The 13,285-nt window shown below is 55.2% G+C and overlaps 9 protein-coding genes and 1 pseudogene across 9 annotated transcripts, besides 14 other annotated features; 9 read left to right on the top strand and 1 right to left on the bottom strand.

Annotated features, from left to right (window-relative positions):
* On the top strand, nucleotides 1-613 carry TraAM80_07779 (sialidase precursor; the record flags this gene model as incomplete). The annotated part of the gene is made up of 1 exon (XM_029384557.1): nucleotides 1-613. A coding segment is annotated over one exon (613 nt), but the record flags the coding sequence as incomplete, so codon positions are not given.
* A 703-nt stretch (nucleotides 614-1,316) lies between these two features.
* TraAM80_07778 (uncharacterized protein) lies at nucleotides 1,317-2,117 on the top strand (the record flags this gene model as incomplete). Its single annotated transcript, XM_029384556.1, has 1 exon — nucleotides 1,317-2,117. One exon carries the CDS (start codon nucleotides 1,317-1,319, stop codon nucleotides 2,115-2,117), a length of 801 nt encoding a protein of 266 aa, XP_029235611.1.
* An 86-nt stretch (nucleotides 2,118-2,203) lies between these two features.
* Nucleotides 2,204-2,232: a microsatellite.
* A 137-nt stretch (nucleotides 2,233-2,369) lies between these two features.
* Nucleotides 2,370-2,415: a sequence feature (A-rich).
* A 37-nt stretch (nucleotides 2,416-2,452) lies between these two features.
* Nucleotides 2,453-2,488: a microsatellite.
* A 287-nt stretch (nucleotides 2,489-2,775) lies between these two features.
* Nucleotides 2,776-4,050, top strand: TraAM80_07777 (uncharacterized protein; the record flags this gene model as incomplete). Its single annotated transcript, XM_029384555.1, has 1 exon — nucleotides 2,776-4,050. One exon carries the CDS (start codon nucleotides 2,776-2,778, stop codon nucleotides 4,048-4,050), a length of 1,275 nt encoding a protein of 424 aa, XP_029235610.1.
* A 164-nt stretch (nucleotides 4,051-4,214) lies between these two features.
* Nucleotides 4,215-4,273: a sequence feature (GA-rich).
* Nucleotides 4,274-4,289: 16 nt separating this feature from the next.
* Nucleotides 4,290-4,312: a microsatellite.
* Nucleotides 4,313-4,447: 135 nt separating this feature from the next.
* On the top strand, nucleotides 4,448-4,975 carry TraAM80_07776 (histone H2A; the record flags this gene model as incomplete). The annotated part of the gene is made up of 1 exon (XM_029384554.1): nucleotides 4,448-4,975. One exon carries the CDS (start codon nucleotides 4,448-4,450, stop codon nucleotides 4,973-4,975), a length of 528 nt encoding a protein of 175 aa, XP_029235609.1.
* A 73-nt stretch (nucleotides 4,976-5,048) lies between these two features.
* Nucleotides 5,049-5,151: a microsatellite.
* Nucleotides 5,152-5,785: 634 nt separating this feature from the next.
* TraAM80_07775 (hypothetical protein) lies at nucleotides 5,786-6,177 on the top strand (annotated as a pseudogene).
* A 121-nt stretch (nucleotides 6,178-6,298) lies between these two features.
* On the bottom strand, nucleotides 6,299-6,709 carry TraAM80_07774 (NADH:ubiquinone reductase (H(+)-translocating)/NADH dehydrogenase; the record flags this gene model as incomplete). The annotated part of the gene is made up of 1 exon (XM_029384553.1): nucleotides 6,299-6,709. One exon carries the CDS (start codon nucleotides 6,707-6,709, stop codon nucleotides 6,299-6,301), a length of 411 nt encoding a protein of 136 aa, XP_029235608.1.
* Nucleotides 6,704-7,045, top strand: TraAM80_07773 (NADH-ubiquinone oxidoreductase, mitochondrial; the record flags this gene model as incomplete). The annotated part of the gene is made up of 1 exon (XM_029384552.1): nucleotides 6,704-7,045. The coding sequence occupies one exon, from the start codon at nucleotides 6,704-6,706 to the stop codon at nucleotides 7,043-7,045; it is 342 nt and encodes a 113-aa protein (XP_029235607.1).
* Nucleotides 7,046-7,611: 566 nt separating this feature from the next.
* Nucleotides 7,612-8,733, top strand: TraAM80_07772 (uncharacterized protein; the record flags this gene model as incomplete). The annotated part of the gene is made up of 1 exon (XM_029384551.1): nucleotides 7,612-8,733. The coding sequence occupies one exon, from the start codon at nucleotides 7,612-7,614 to the stop codon at nucleotides 8,731-8,733; it is 1,122 nt and encodes a 373-aa protein (XP_029235606.1).
* A 7-nt stretch (nucleotides 8,734-8,740) lies between these two features.
* TraAM80_07771 (uncharacterized protein) lies at nucleotides 8,741-9,352 on the top strand (the record flags this gene model as incomplete). Its single annotated transcript, XM_029384550.1, has 1 exon — nucleotides 8,741-9,352. The coding sequence occupies one exon, from the start codon at nucleotides 8,741-8,743 to the stop codon at nucleotides 9,350-9,352; it is 612 nt and encodes a 203-aa protein (XP_029235605.1).
* Nucleotides 9,353-9,399: 47 nt separating this feature from the next.
* Nucleotides 9,400-9,441: a microsatellite.
* Nucleotides 9,442-9,451: 10 nt separating this feature from the next.
* Nucleotides 9,452-9,476: a microsatellite.
* Nucleotides 9,477-9,532: 56 nt separating this feature from the next.
* Nucleotides 9,533-9,557: a microsatellite.
* A 427-nt stretch (nucleotides 9,558-9,984) lies between these two features.
* Nucleotides 9,985-10,016: a microsatellite.
* A 53-nt stretch (nucleotides 10,017-10,069) lies between these two features.
* Nucleotides 10,070-10,093: a microsatellite.
* Nucleotides 10,094-10,710: 617 nt separating this feature from the next.
* On the top strand, nucleotides 10,711-12,648 carry TraAM80_07770 (uncharacterized protein; the record flags this gene model as incomplete). Its single annotated transcript, XM_029384549.1, has 1 exon — nucleotides 10,711-12,648. One exon carries the CDS (start codon nucleotides 10,711-10,713, stop codon nucleotides 12,646-12,648), a length of 1,938 nt encoding a protein of 645 aa, XP_029235604.1.
* Nucleotides 12,649-12,785: 137 nt separating this feature from the next.
* Nucleotides 12,786-12,868: a microsatellite.
* A 153-nt stretch (nucleotides 12,869-13,021) lies between these two features.
* Nucleotides 13,022-13,038: a microsatellite.
* Nucleotides 13,039-13,101: 63 nt separating this feature from the next.
* Nucleotides 13,102-13,126: a microsatellite.
* Nucleotides 13,127-13,285: the final 159 nt, after the last annotated feature.

Here is a 13,285-nt window from a genome sequence, read left to right as displayed (position 1 = left end):
CGTGTACCGCTGCGTCAACGCAAACGTGACCAATGCGGAGCGGGTTCCCAACGGTTTGAAGTTCAATGGGGTCGGTGGAGGGGCGGTTTGGCCGGTGGCTCGGCAGGGGCAGACCCGACGGTACCAGTTCGCAAACTACCGGTTCACGTTGGTGGCGACGGTAACGATTGACGCGCTTCCGAAGGACGCGAGCCCTGTGCTGGGGGCGGGCCTGGAAGGCCCCGGCGACACCAAACTCCTGGGGCTGTCGTACGACAAGAATCGCCAGTGGCAGCCACTGTACGGAGCAGCGCCGGTGTCGCCGACAGGATCGTGGGAACTGCACAAGAAGTACCACGTGGTTCTCACGATGGCGGACAGGCAGGGCTCTGTGTACGTTGATGGCCAGTCTCTGGCGGGTTCGGGGAATACCATCGTGCGGGGCGCGACATTGCCCGACATCTCCCACTTCTACATTGGCGGGCCTCAGAGTAATGGTGCACCCACGGACAGCCGTGTGACGGTGACGAACGTTCTTCTTTACAACCGTCGGCTGAGCGCCGGCGAAATCAGGACCCTGTTCTTGAGCCAAGACATGATTGGCACGGATGGTGACGCTGGTAATGCCGCTTAGAGCTGTGAAGCTGGGACCCCTGCTGGCAGCGCCGCGTCGTCAGCGTCTACCGATGGGAGGAGCCTTGCGCACGTGTTTGCCCCTGTGCTGCCTCTGCTTGTCCCTGGTTGTTCTCGGATGATCTGGCGAGAGGGACACCTTTGAGAAGCGCATCTGTGTGGACACGATTTGGATTTTGAGCCGGATCCTCTCCGCCGCCCTCTGGCGCCTCCAGCGGCAGGCCTACGCTGCGGTTGTTGATGCAATATTTCTTTGTTTTGAATCTTTGCTCCTTTTTTTTTACGGTTTTTTTGTTTTGGATGGAAATTATTTTTTTACACTTTTTCAAAGAAAAAAAAACGGTTTTATTTTTTTTTCTGCTGTGCCGTGTTTGTTTGGAGCGTCTCTCTCTGAAATAAAAGTGTGGGCGGCTGCGGCTCGGCGGGTGGAGGGGCCCAGCGGGCGGCTACGCATCGTCAGAACTGTGGCCAGCACGGGTTTGGGTTGTTTTGTATGTTTTTCTCACGTTTGTGAGGTTGGTGTATTTAAATTATCAGATTCTATTTTTTTTTTTTTAGTTGTTATTTAGTGGCAGACGTTTGAGTGCGTCTGTGTGAGAGGCGTCTTGTAGACTTGCCCCTCTTTTTGTTTGTATTCGGTGCACGCATGTGTAGGTGTAGATGTACATGTTTGTTTTGCTTCAACTGGTTTTCTGCCGTCGTGAATGCGACACGCCCAACCAATTTGCGGGCAGAAGGGTGGCATGACTTTCGACTCAGTTGGGCTTCACGGAGAAGCTGGTTGTGGTGCTGCTGCCATTCTTTTTTCCTTTTTTTTGTGTAGGGGGAGTGGGCGGCAGGGGAGCGTTGATATGCCCGCGGAGACAACAATGCCGCGGGGTCCTCTTCCGGCGGTTGTCATCCAACAGGCTATAAGGCAGCAGTGTGCCGCGAACACCGGCGCCGGCGTGCCTCACCAGCCGTCGTCAACGGTCCCGTCGCTACCACTTGAGTTCTTCCGCGTCGAGGTGGAGACGCGGCAGGGGTACGTGTACCAAGGCAAGCTACTGTCGCTGGACGACGACTACAACGTCAGCCTGGCGGAAGCAACCTCGTGGCGTGATCGCCTGTGTGACGTTGAGCGTGCGCTGCTGGCGGCGGAAGGGTTACCCGCGCCTCCCGTCAGTCCTGCAACCCGCCAACGCTACGTTGGCTCCGTCTTCATTCGCAGCAGTAACCTGCTGATGGTGCGGTTTCCGCAGTACGACGGGCCTACCGCGAGTGGGGGTCGGCGCGGTGGTTATGGTGCTACCGCCTTGAAGTTGGCTTGTAAGGCCATGGCGGCGCAGGTCAAGCGGCAGATTAACATGGAGCGGCAGAAGAACCGCACGGAACGACGGAAACGCCTGAAGCAGGCGACAAAGACAGAGCCGGCTGAGGCGGCGAAGGCGGGGAAGGGCACGCGCGCTAGAAAGGACCCGAAGGCCAATTCAAAGAGGAGAAAAGGGGGAGAGGTTGCTTTGTGAGGCACGTGGCGTTTTTTTTTGTGTTGTTTTCTCTCTTGCTTTTTCTCTTGTTTTGGGTTTTGTCTTCGTCCTGACCCTTTTGGCGCGTGTGTTGTTTGTATGTGTGTGTGTGTGTCTCCCCGGGTATTGTTCCCCTTTCTGGTGACGTGCCTGCGTGCACCACAGACACCTTGCGCACTGTGGCGCTCCTGCATGATGTCTCACGCGTCACGTATGGGCCTCAGTGACGCGTCTACGAGCATCTTACTGGTAGTTTGTTTGTTTTTTCTTTTTTTCTTTCGTTCTTTTTGTTTGTTTTCCTTCCTGCCCTCCACGGGGAAATGCGGAAGGAGCGGCTGTGCCCGTGCCTGTGTCTGTGTCTGTGTCTGCGTTTCTCCGCGGGTGCTGAGAAACGGCCGGAGGGCGGAAGCTGCAAAAAGGAAAAGAAGAGGAAAAAGCTAGAAGAAAAAAAGGTGGGTTTGAGGGAAAAGAAAAGAAAGAAGCTTTTTTTTTTACTCAATCGTCTGGGTGTTGTGTCCTCGTCGGCGCGGGCATGCGTGCTGCTAGCCGAATACAGCGAGGGGTGTTGCCTGGTGGTGTTTGCGTGACCCGTTCCGAGGCGTAGAAAAGAGCGAAAGTAGGCGGGAGGGGCGGCGTGGGTGCGAGCGCCCGCACTGGTATGGCGGTTCGCGCCCTGTTGCAGGTGGCCGAGACGAGCCTCGTCTGCTACGTCTGCTACACGCTGCTCCGCTCCCCGGTGGTGTTTTCATGCGGCCACGTCTTTTGCAAGACATGCGCCGAGCGCTCCATTGAGGGGAGGCCACGCTGCCCGCTGTGCAACCGCACCGTGGCGAGTCGCCGGGCGATCACCCCGCTGCCGACCCTCGCGAGGGTGATGAGTTTGGTGCACGACGTGGCCAAGTCATTGCGGTTGGGGCAGGCGACGCACGTTGCTGCCGCCGTAGGTGCCGGCAACAGCCCACCGCCACAGCTCAGGGAAAGGCTGATGCCGAGCTTTGCGGCGGTGGACGAATGCTCCCTGACGGCGGCTGTCAGGGATTGTCTTGCGTCGACGTCCACCGTGCGCGACGAGGATGCAGGGTTGCTGCAGACGCCGATCATGCACCGCGATGGGAGTGTGGCAGAGACGCAGTTTCTGCGCACCTCCCCGCCGCCTTTGGCGATGCTGGCCGAATGCTTTGTGGGGTGCGACGAGAACGAAACGCAACGGATGCTCTCGCCGAGCCCTACATCGAGTTCATCCTCCTCTTCTTTGCGGCAATCTTTCCACCAATGCGTGGCACTGCGTCGCCGCGGTGGTGGCCGTTCGACGGGGGCCTACGAGCATGTGGGCTGCTGTGCGCTGTGCGGGCTAGACATTGCAGACCGTGCACGGGTTCGCCACTTTCTGCGACAGCTGCTTCATGCAGACCCCACCTGCGACCACATGCGTCTCCAGCAGCTGAACGAGGTAATGCTGAGCGACTTTCTGGGCCCCATGTGGGACCTGCGTCTCTCCACACCAGGTGTGAGTCATGCAGCACACGGGATGTGCCGAAAACGCAGCCGCAGTACCAATTCGTCTCCTCCGCCATCATCCTTCACGCTATTGGTGCACCAGGCGTGTCTCGAGTGGTGCGTGTTGCACCGGCGCGTGCAGGACACTGTCACTCTGAAGGTGGCGGTTACAGGCACGCTGCTGCGGGAGCTTGACGGCTCCTCTTGTGCCTCTGCCTGTTCATTTTGCTCAGCTCGCGGGCGGTGTCTGCTTATGTGCAGAGACTGTCAGCGGAGGGCCTTTCACTACTCCTGCGCACTGCTGACAGGTGCCGGCGTGTGCAATATTTCTGCCGAAACCATGTCCTTGATATGTGCGATGTGCTTGCGGAGACACGAGGAGGAGCAGGAGGAGTCAGAGAAGGCAGAGGCGGAGGGGGAGTTGATGCTGTGGTAGCACCGGGGACAGCTCTACGTCCTGGCACTCACGTACGCACGTATACTGCAGATATCTGCTTTCGTGTATATTTTTCTCATTTCTCTCTTTTTCTCTGCGTTATTCCTGCGTCTCTCGCTGCTGCTGTTTAGTGACACACTTTTTCTTTAAGAAGACCCTGTAATTTTTTTTCTTTACTTCGGTGTCTTTTCCTCTCACTGTCTCTCTCTCTCTCTTTCTGTCTGCGTGGGGGGTCTGCCTTATTATTATTATTATTATTATTTTGTCTTCGTATCCGTTTGATTTGAATGCCTTCACGCCCTTGCCGCCCTTCGCACGCGTGCAGGGAGACATCAGCCTCAACGGGCACCGAACCAGAAGGAACACAGACACATTTAAGTACACACACCCCACGGTCATGTCGCTGTCCGGTGAAGAGCCGCTGCCGCAGAGCCCCATGATGGGCCCCGGATCGGCGACGGCCGATCAGACGAGTATTGTCTCCGGTGGGAAACACGGGGGCAAGGCGGCGGCGCGGGGGAAGGGCAAGGGCAAAGGGAAGCGTGGGGGCAAGACAGGCGGTAAAGCGGGGAAGCGCGACAAGATGACGCGTGCGGCGCGCGCCGACCTCAACTTCCCTGTTGGCCGCATTCACTCCCGACTGAAGGACGGGCTGAACCGCAAGCAGCGCTGCGGCGCCTCCGCCGCCATTTACTGCGCCGCGCTGCTGGAGTACCTCACGTCGGAGGTAATTGAGCTCGCAGGGGCGGCGGCGAAGGCGCAGAAAACAGAGCGGATCAAGCCGCGGCATCTGCTGCTGGCGATCCGCGGGGATGAGGAGCTCAACCAGATAGTAAACGCCACCATCGCCCGCGGAGGTGTGGTGCCGTTTGTGCACAAAAGCCTGGAGAAGAAGATCATCAAAAAGTCAAAGCGGGCCGGCTGAGGGGGGAGGGGGGGGAGGCGAAGAGGGAAAAAAGGGCGAGGCGGCCTGCCATCACGCTTCCAATGGGACGAAGAAACAAAAACAACAAAAAACAAGAAAACCAAAAAAGAAAAAAAACAAAAACAAAAACGCAAAAAAAAACAAAGACAACAACAGCATAAGAAAAAATAATAAAAGAGGCAGTGGCGAACGGTTTGGGCCGCCGCAGCGTTGGAACAGCCGTGGCGGGTGCGTGTGGGGGTGGGGGGTGGGGTCTAAAGAAGAACGCGCTGCGGCACACGGCAGGAGCATCGCCAGGGACAAGGAAGGGGGGTCGGCAGCGATTGGAGGCCGTCAACGCTGCCCTTGCACCACCACTGCCGCTACTGCCGCCATGGTTCTCCCAGCGGTTCTTGTTTGTTCTCTTTTTGCCGCACGATAGAGTTATGTGTTACACACCCTTTCCTACCTCCAGCCTTTCGTACCCACTCTGTTCTCTCTGCGTGGCAGGAGGAGGAACAGATCTCAGTGGAGGAAAGATAGATAAAACAGAAGGGAAACCCGAAGGGGAAAGTAGGAAAGGGGAAAGACACGTTGAGTGGTGGAGGGGGAAATACAGAGACACGCACTAAGAGGCAGTGAGAGCCAAGCCACCTCATATCTCTGCATCATGAATTGATGCGGCATCGATTTCTTTCCCATCCCCTTTAGCCTGCGCTACTTCTCTCCACTATTTCATTGATTTTTGCTTTGGCCTTATTCCTTTTCTTTACTAGACAAATCGTTGTTGGGAGCGAGACCGTCCCTGCCGCCCGGCGGGGCATAGAAACAATGAGACCGCAACGGCACTACCGTAGCAACCCCTCTCCCTTAAGCTTGTTGTATGCGCTGTGCAGTGTGGGGAAGGAGGAAGACGGGAGTGAAGTTGAGTCTTGTTTTTTTTTTTCTCTCTCTCTCTCTTTTTTTTTTTTTATTCTTTCTTTGCGTCCCTGTCCGCGTACTCATCTCCGTACACTGCAGCTCAGCGGGGTGGTGACGCTACCCTGCGCAGGACCGAGGGTTTCCCACTTCTTCCGATTTACTCTTTAAAAATTTGTTTCTCTTTCTCTCTCCCTCTGTGGAATGTTTGCCCGTGCGGAAGTTCATAGGGGTGGTTACGAAGGCGGCGGGGGAAGACAACGGAATCCTCCGGTGAAAAGAACGAAAAACAAAGCAGCAGCAACAACAGCGGTAGATGGAGCAACATGGCCACATGACGATATTTAGTAGTCAACCCTTTTTTACTCCTTTCTTTGTACGCTGTAGATGTGGTGACGTGCGGTGTCTCTGCTGTATGCCGCGTGGTTAGAGGGGCCCGCCCGCCGTCTCATTCACGGTGAGGTGAGGCACCACAACACAGACACTAACAACACCCGCATCCTGTGGGACTTTTGCACTGCGAGCTATGAGGAGATCCACAACGTTATTCTCCCCAAGTTTCCGAGGAGTCACCGCAAGAGTGCCGTGATTCCGTTCCTGCATCTTGCACAGCAGCAACAGGGCGGGTACATCCCCGTGACCGCCATGTATAAGATCTCCCGCATCTGTGAGGTGCCCCCAATGCAGGTTTTTGAGACCGTGACATTCTGCTCCATGTTTAATCGCCAGCCAGTGGGAAAGTATCACATTCAGTTTTGCGTGACAACCCCGTGTATGGTCTGCGGCGGCGACGAGCTTCTCCACCGCACGGTGGCATACTTGAATGTGAGAATGCATGGCACGACTAAGGACGGCCTTATCACGCTTGGAGAGATGCAGTGCCTCGGTGCCTGCGTCAATGCCCCCATGTTGGTTGTGAGTGATTACGGCTGTCCACTGAACTTTTCGTATAACTTTCTGGAGGACTTGACGTGGAATGATGTCAAGCAACTTATCGAAAATTTGCGTGACAACCGTTCATTTAAGGTCGGTACACAACACCCGGATCGTGTATGGGCGGAGCCGCCGGGGGGCAGAACTTCACTCTTCATGAAAGAACCACCGAAGTCGTATTATAGGGATATTGATGCGAAGCCAGCCCCATCAGCTGCTCCAGACGCCGCTAAGAAGTAGTAAAAGGAAATCTGAACATAGCTGTGGGTGTGTGTATGTTTGGGATGGGGGGGGGGGGGAGGGCGTAGTATAGTTGGGTAGCCTGCACTTAGATATATATCTGCGTTTATGGGGCTTGATGGGTAATAGGGGGGAAGTCGGTTGGGGGTGGGAGTGTGTGCGGGTGAGGAGGTGATTGTGAGTAGTGCGAAATAAATACCTGCGTGCGTGGAATTGAGAGGTGTACATGTTTCTTTTTCTCTCTTTTATTTAACTTGTGGTCGTTTGCGTGTTGCTGTGGCTGCCAGTCTTGCGAGTAGTTTTGTGTCGGCTGAGGCGGAGTAGCGAACACGAGGTGTGAGACGCCTCCACGCCATCGTGCTTGAATGCTGCCCAGCATTTAAGGCGTTGCAGCATTTTTGTATTACCTCTTTTTTTTTTCCTTCTCTGACTGCTGCTCCCCAATGCAATGGGACTGCATCACTGCCTGTGATGCGCCTCAGCACCACGACAGTCACCAGAGCCATCACTATCAACCGTAAATCCATCTAGTCAACCAGCTGCGGTAGAGCGGCGACGTCTAAAGTATGGACTGCACGACACATTTTCTGAGCAGCTCCATAATTGCCCTACTGGAGGAGCACGGGATACACCACGCCCGCGTCACCATTGATTTGCTGTCAGGGGATGGGCGAACAGACGTCGACGGCGGTGACAGGAATAACGACGAAAATCAAGAGACGCGGCCAACCGACATCAGCGTTGTTTTTAACGGGTGGGGGCGGGTCCTGCTGGCGGAGGGCGAACCGGCGCAGCAGCCTATGGAGCCGCAGAGAGTGCTGCCACCGCCGCGCGCCCACTCACCCACTGGGAACACCACCTCACGAACGCCTCCCCTGGTGTGTGACAGCGACGCAGGAGAGTCAAACGAGCACCAACACAGCCAGCCAGCGCAAGGGGCGGATGACAGGGACGAAGTGGGTTTGACGGATGAAATGATGGACACCACGGCACGGCCAGGGGATGCGCAAAGACGAGGGAGCCCCGTCACCGCCGCACTCTTTCCCCTGTCCCATGCCAGGAAGGTTTCGGATGCAGGTGCTGAAAATTCCTCGCAGGGCGCCGCATCGAACGGCCCGACAGAGGATAAGCAGGGCAGTGAGGAGATGCCGCACGATCCGGCAACGGCTCCGCCCACCTCCGGCGGGGGGCGGCCGCTGCACGTACGGCAGGGGGTCTTACTCCCATTGGACAGTCGACGGGACGTGAAGGGCCAGCCGGTGTTGCCAGCGGTGCCCCCGGCACCCCACTTCCGCAAGACGAGTGTCGTACTGGTGGAGCAGCAAAAGGCGGTGGCGCCGCCCATAAAAACCACGCCGATGGGCCCCACCCCTGTCTTCAGTATTCTCAACACCGAACACGGCGAGCAACTGGAACGCACGTCCAGCAACAGCAGCACACGAAAGGCCAGTAGTGTGCAGGTAGTGGAGTCGCAGCCTGTTGAGGAGTTGAAGCATCAACCCCACCACGCTGAAGCGGGGGAGGATGCTCGAACATCGAGCATCCTCGTAAGCGGCGCGACGCCAAAGCAAGAGCAGCGTGACCCGAAGTTTGACGGTGCCAATGCGGGAGATGAGGTGAGGTTTCCCCCCGGTATTGGAGCAGGGAGGCTACACGTTACAAAGAGGCAGCAACAACGCCAACGATAGCGGCAAGATGACCAAGCTCGCCCCACCACAAGTAGAGGCGTGGAAACTTGGCAGCAAGCAGCGCCTGCAGGAGATGCTACAACAGCAGCGGGAAATGGAGCAGAATAGTATGATTAGTCGTGAGAAGCACGAGGAAATCCTTGGGGAAGCAGAAAAATTTTTGCAGGAGGTGGAGCAAAAGGCAAGGGCAGCCAAACACACGGAAGAAGATTCGCCATCACTGCCGTTTGTTAGTTTGCGTACAGGTCCGGCGTACTCTGCTAACTCTGCGGGCGCGCACTGTACTTCCCCCAAATGCCGAGCGCCCTCGGGCAGCATCCCTAACGGCATGAGCGGCATAAAGGTTGTCAGGTTCACGTTGCCGGCAGGCGGAAAGGCAAAGGAGGAGGCGATTAATCAACTGCGCACCAGCCCTGGCGGCGTCCAACACCTGTCTAGCAAGGACAAATACTCCATGCTTCTGCGGGAGCAAGACAATTTGTTGCGTCAGAAGGAGGAGAATAAGGAGGAGTACAATAAGTTGGTGGAGCAGGCTGTTGCCTACCATGAACAGCAGAGGGCATTGAAGCAGATGCATCAGGAACAGGAGTGTGAGGATGTAAATGACGAGCCTGCGTAACCTTTGAGCCCAAACCTCTTTTATTGTCTTAAAGGGCAAACCGAATATTTTTCTTTTGCTTGTTTTTGTTTCTTTGTTGTTGTTGGTGTCTATTATTACTATATATATATATATATATATATATCTTTTTGGTTTGTTGCTTCTTTACTCTTATATGCATTCCAATGAATGCCTGCATGCATATATATATATATATATATATATACACCTGCTAGCATGCCCCTCAGCTCGGACTCCTTGAAATGCCGAGGTCATAAACAGCGGAAAGTGAGTCCTGTGGGACTACGGTAGTGAACGATAAAGTCAGTGAAAGCGAAAAGGGAAGGAAGGAGTAAAGAAACTAGGGATACGTGGACGTACACATACGCATGTACAGAAAGAGACAGATATTGAAGTATTAGAAAAAAAAAAATAGTGTGAAATATATATGTACATGTAGCGCCAGACGCAGTTACAGATCCCCCCGTTTTTAATTAATGAAAAAAAAAAAATATCATTGCGTGTGTTTCTTTTTTGTTTATTTATTTGCTCTGCGACGCCAAAGGGCTGTCCGCTGCGTGGTGCGGGGACATATCCCGCTGTCCAAGGAAGACGAAAACAGAGGCAGAAAGCATGCGAACACCCCCCATCGCAGAGAGACAGAGACAGAGAGAGAGAGAGAAAGGACTATTATAGTCGCTGGTGTCATCCGGCTCACTGTCAGCCGCCGACGATGCCTGTTGTGTGTATGTGTATGTGTGTAGGAGGAAGCAGGTACGCGGTTATTGCGTTCCTCGCGTTTCTTTTTGAGCTTCGCACTTTTGATTTGTCTTGTCTTATTTCAACCCCGTATTTTATATGCATCTTTGCATGTGCACGTTTCCTTGCCGTTTATTACCCCCTCGCGCCGCTCCGGCACGGCGGTGTGCCTGTCTTCTGCGCCTGCGCCTCAGGCCTCCCTTCGTGTGGTTATCCCTCTTTCTGCTTTTCTTGTTGATTTGATCTGCATGCTGCTGTCGCCGCCCCTCGCGCAGAGGGAAAACAGGTGAAGGGAAGACTGGGGCTTTTGCGGGACAAAACACTCCTTCTTATTCTTCTTCTGCTGCTGCGGCGGCCTCCCCATTCTTGCGTGGCCGTCCTGCGGGAAGTGGTAGTGTGCGGCGCCACACGGAGGCACACAAGCAGCCATAGAAGAGCAGCAGCAACAAGCAGACAACAGTCGTGAAGGCAACAACATCCCAAACACTTACACACACACCTACACCCACAAGCACTAAAGGACCAAAAACAAGCCAAAGGGATAACAACAACTGCAAAATAGGAAATCCACAACATAAAGGAGAGATAATTTTTGTTAAGGAAAAAGCGAGACGTGGTAGATGCACGTGGATCCCCATAATCTCTTACCTGAAAGTGGTTCCTGCGGCGATAGCGGCGCCAAGCCCACAGACACCCATCAGGATGACTCTCAGACAGCGGTGGGCGGCATTGTCCGACGGACGCGTGACTGGGTGAAGCTGAATGTTGGTGGGACGTACTTCACGACAACCTTGGCCACGCTATTCTCGGAGCGTGATAGCCTACTAGCATTGTTGGTTCAGAGCGAGATGGAGCGGATGGCGCCTGTTGACAGGGATTTGGATTGCGCCATACTGCTGGATCTTGACCCGCTCTACTTTGGCCCCATACTGAACTATCTGAGACACAATGTGCTTGTCATCCCACCCGGCGTTCCTGCCGCTGGTGTGTTGGCTGTCGCAGAGTACTTGAACTTGCAGGGGGTGATGCGGCAGCTTGCGCCAGAGCGTCAAACGAGGCGGCAGCTACTGTACAGTTGGGGCTCTGGTACCTCAGGGGAGCTGGGGACGCAGCGATTTCAGGACTGCAGCACACCAACGCTGGCGCAAATTACGCCCTTTGGTGTACGTGTGGTGGATGTCGCGCTCGGCGCCAACTACAGTTGTGCCCTCTCCGATGACGGTAACATTTACACGTTTGGCAACGGGGACTGGGGTCAACTTGGGCTTGGCAGCCCACGCGAGCTTGACGAGCATCCGGATGACAAGTCAGCGGTGGTGACGGTGCCACGGCGCATTCCACTGTTTGAGCAACATCCAGCCGTGCACCTCGCCGCTGGTTACGCGTTTGCCATGGCCCTCACAGCAGATCACCATGTCTACTTTTGGGGAAACAACAATCACGGGCAGAGCGGTCTCGGACCACGGTACTTTGACTACTCGCTGCGAAAGGTGGAGGAGCCAACGCTTGTGGAGACGCTGGAGGGAAAACGTATTGTGCAATTGGGCTGTGGGAGCTTTTTTAGTTTGGCGCTAGACGACGACGGGATACTGTACAGCTGGGGCTTATTAGAGTGCCTGGGGTTGGGCTCAACCGAGGAGGTGCGGGCGACGATCAGTGACCCTTCCATTATTAGCGAGTCCCTCAGCACGGAGAAGCGAACAGTGGTGTTGGTTCCGCAGGTTGTGCGTGTGCCAACGGATCACAAACTCATACGCGTGCATGCGGGGCAGTGGCACAGTGGGGTGATCAACACGGCCGGCGAACTTTTCACATGGGGCGTTGGGTATCAGGGACGTCTTGGGCACGGTGACAAGGAACCAGCGCTGGTGCCAACTAAAGTACGCGGTGCCCTCACTGGGCAGCGTGTGGTAGATGTGGCCTGTGGATCTTTCCACACCGTAGCGTTGACGGAACGGGGGGCTGTGTATTGCTGGGGCGACAATGCCAGTGGTCAATGTGGGGCAAAATCCGGCGTGGATACGGTCACCTCTCCATATCGGGTCGTAAACCTCGAGTTTGTAGCGGGGGGTGTTGTCAAGGCAATTTCCTGCGGCCGTCAACATACAGTGGTGGCGATGCAGGGACCGCAGTCGTGGTGCCAGCGCCCGTGCTGCAGGTTGGACCACAGTGGCAGGCCACGGGCACCACATGGGCAGGTCTTCACGTTTGGCGAGGCAAATCGAATGGCGAGCGGTGGGGCGAGCAGCGGCGGCCCAAGCATGTGCGGCAAGGCACAAGAAAGCAAGGTTCTCCGCCAGTTCCGTCTTGTACCCTCACTGAAAGATCTAAATGTCACTAATGTAAAGAGTGGGCTACACCACACATTTGTCTTTGCAGAGGAGTTGGCGAATCCACTGACCGTAGCTGGAATGGGTGCGGCAGGCATGATGGTCGGTGACCTAACGGATGGTGTTGGCCTGCAGACTGTGCCTTCACCTCGGGACTGGGCGGGGAGCGACGCATCCAATGGGGTGTCAGTGGCCTGGCGCAAAGTGCGTAGAGGAGCTGAACAGTGAAGTAATGCGAGGTGGAAGGAGGAGCGGAGACCCACGTAAGGTAAGGTTTACGCATTCAACTTATGCTAGTTTTTTGCTTTTGTTTTGTTTCTGATTTATGACTGCTCCTACCTCAGGCTCCCTTTTGTCATCGTATTTGTGTGTATGTGTGGGGCGTTGTATATATATATATATATATGTTTTCGTCGGTGTCTGTCTGTCTTTCTGTCTGTGTGTGTGTAGAGGGGGAGGGGGAGGGATATGGTGAGAGAGAAGAAAAGAGGTGGTTTAAGTATGCATGCTTGGAGGTTATGTACAGCGATAGCGTGGTTAGACCAGCGACAAGTAGTGTATTCCAGTTTTACGTGGTATGCGGGAGTTGCCAGCGAGTGGCGTGTGTGTGTGTGTGTGGCAGTGTTTGCGGCGGTGGGAGTTGGCTGATGTTTTTCGCTGTGGCTGTTCTGTGTGTATTCCCCCACCCACCCACCCACCCACCCACGCACTCGCGTCTTTTTTACCCCTCTCCGCCTTCCATTGCGTACTTCTGCCTGGGCCCCCCTGTCGGCGCCTGAGGGGCCTGCATCACGCCGTGGTGTACACCTCGAAAAAAAGAAAAGGGGAAAAAAGATCTCTTTTTCTTCCACCTTTTTTTTCTGTG

Source organism: Trypanosoma rangeli (assembly GCF_003719475.1).
Source record: "Trypanosoma rangeli strain AM80 chromosome Unknown Tra_15.4_contig_00341, whole genome shotgun sequence".
NCBI classification, from domain to species: Eukaryota; Euglenozoa; class Kinetoplastea; order Trypanosomatida; family Trypanosomatidae; genus Trypanosoma; species Trypanosoma rangeli.
This window is presented reverse-complemented; position numbering and strand designations above follow the sequence as displayed.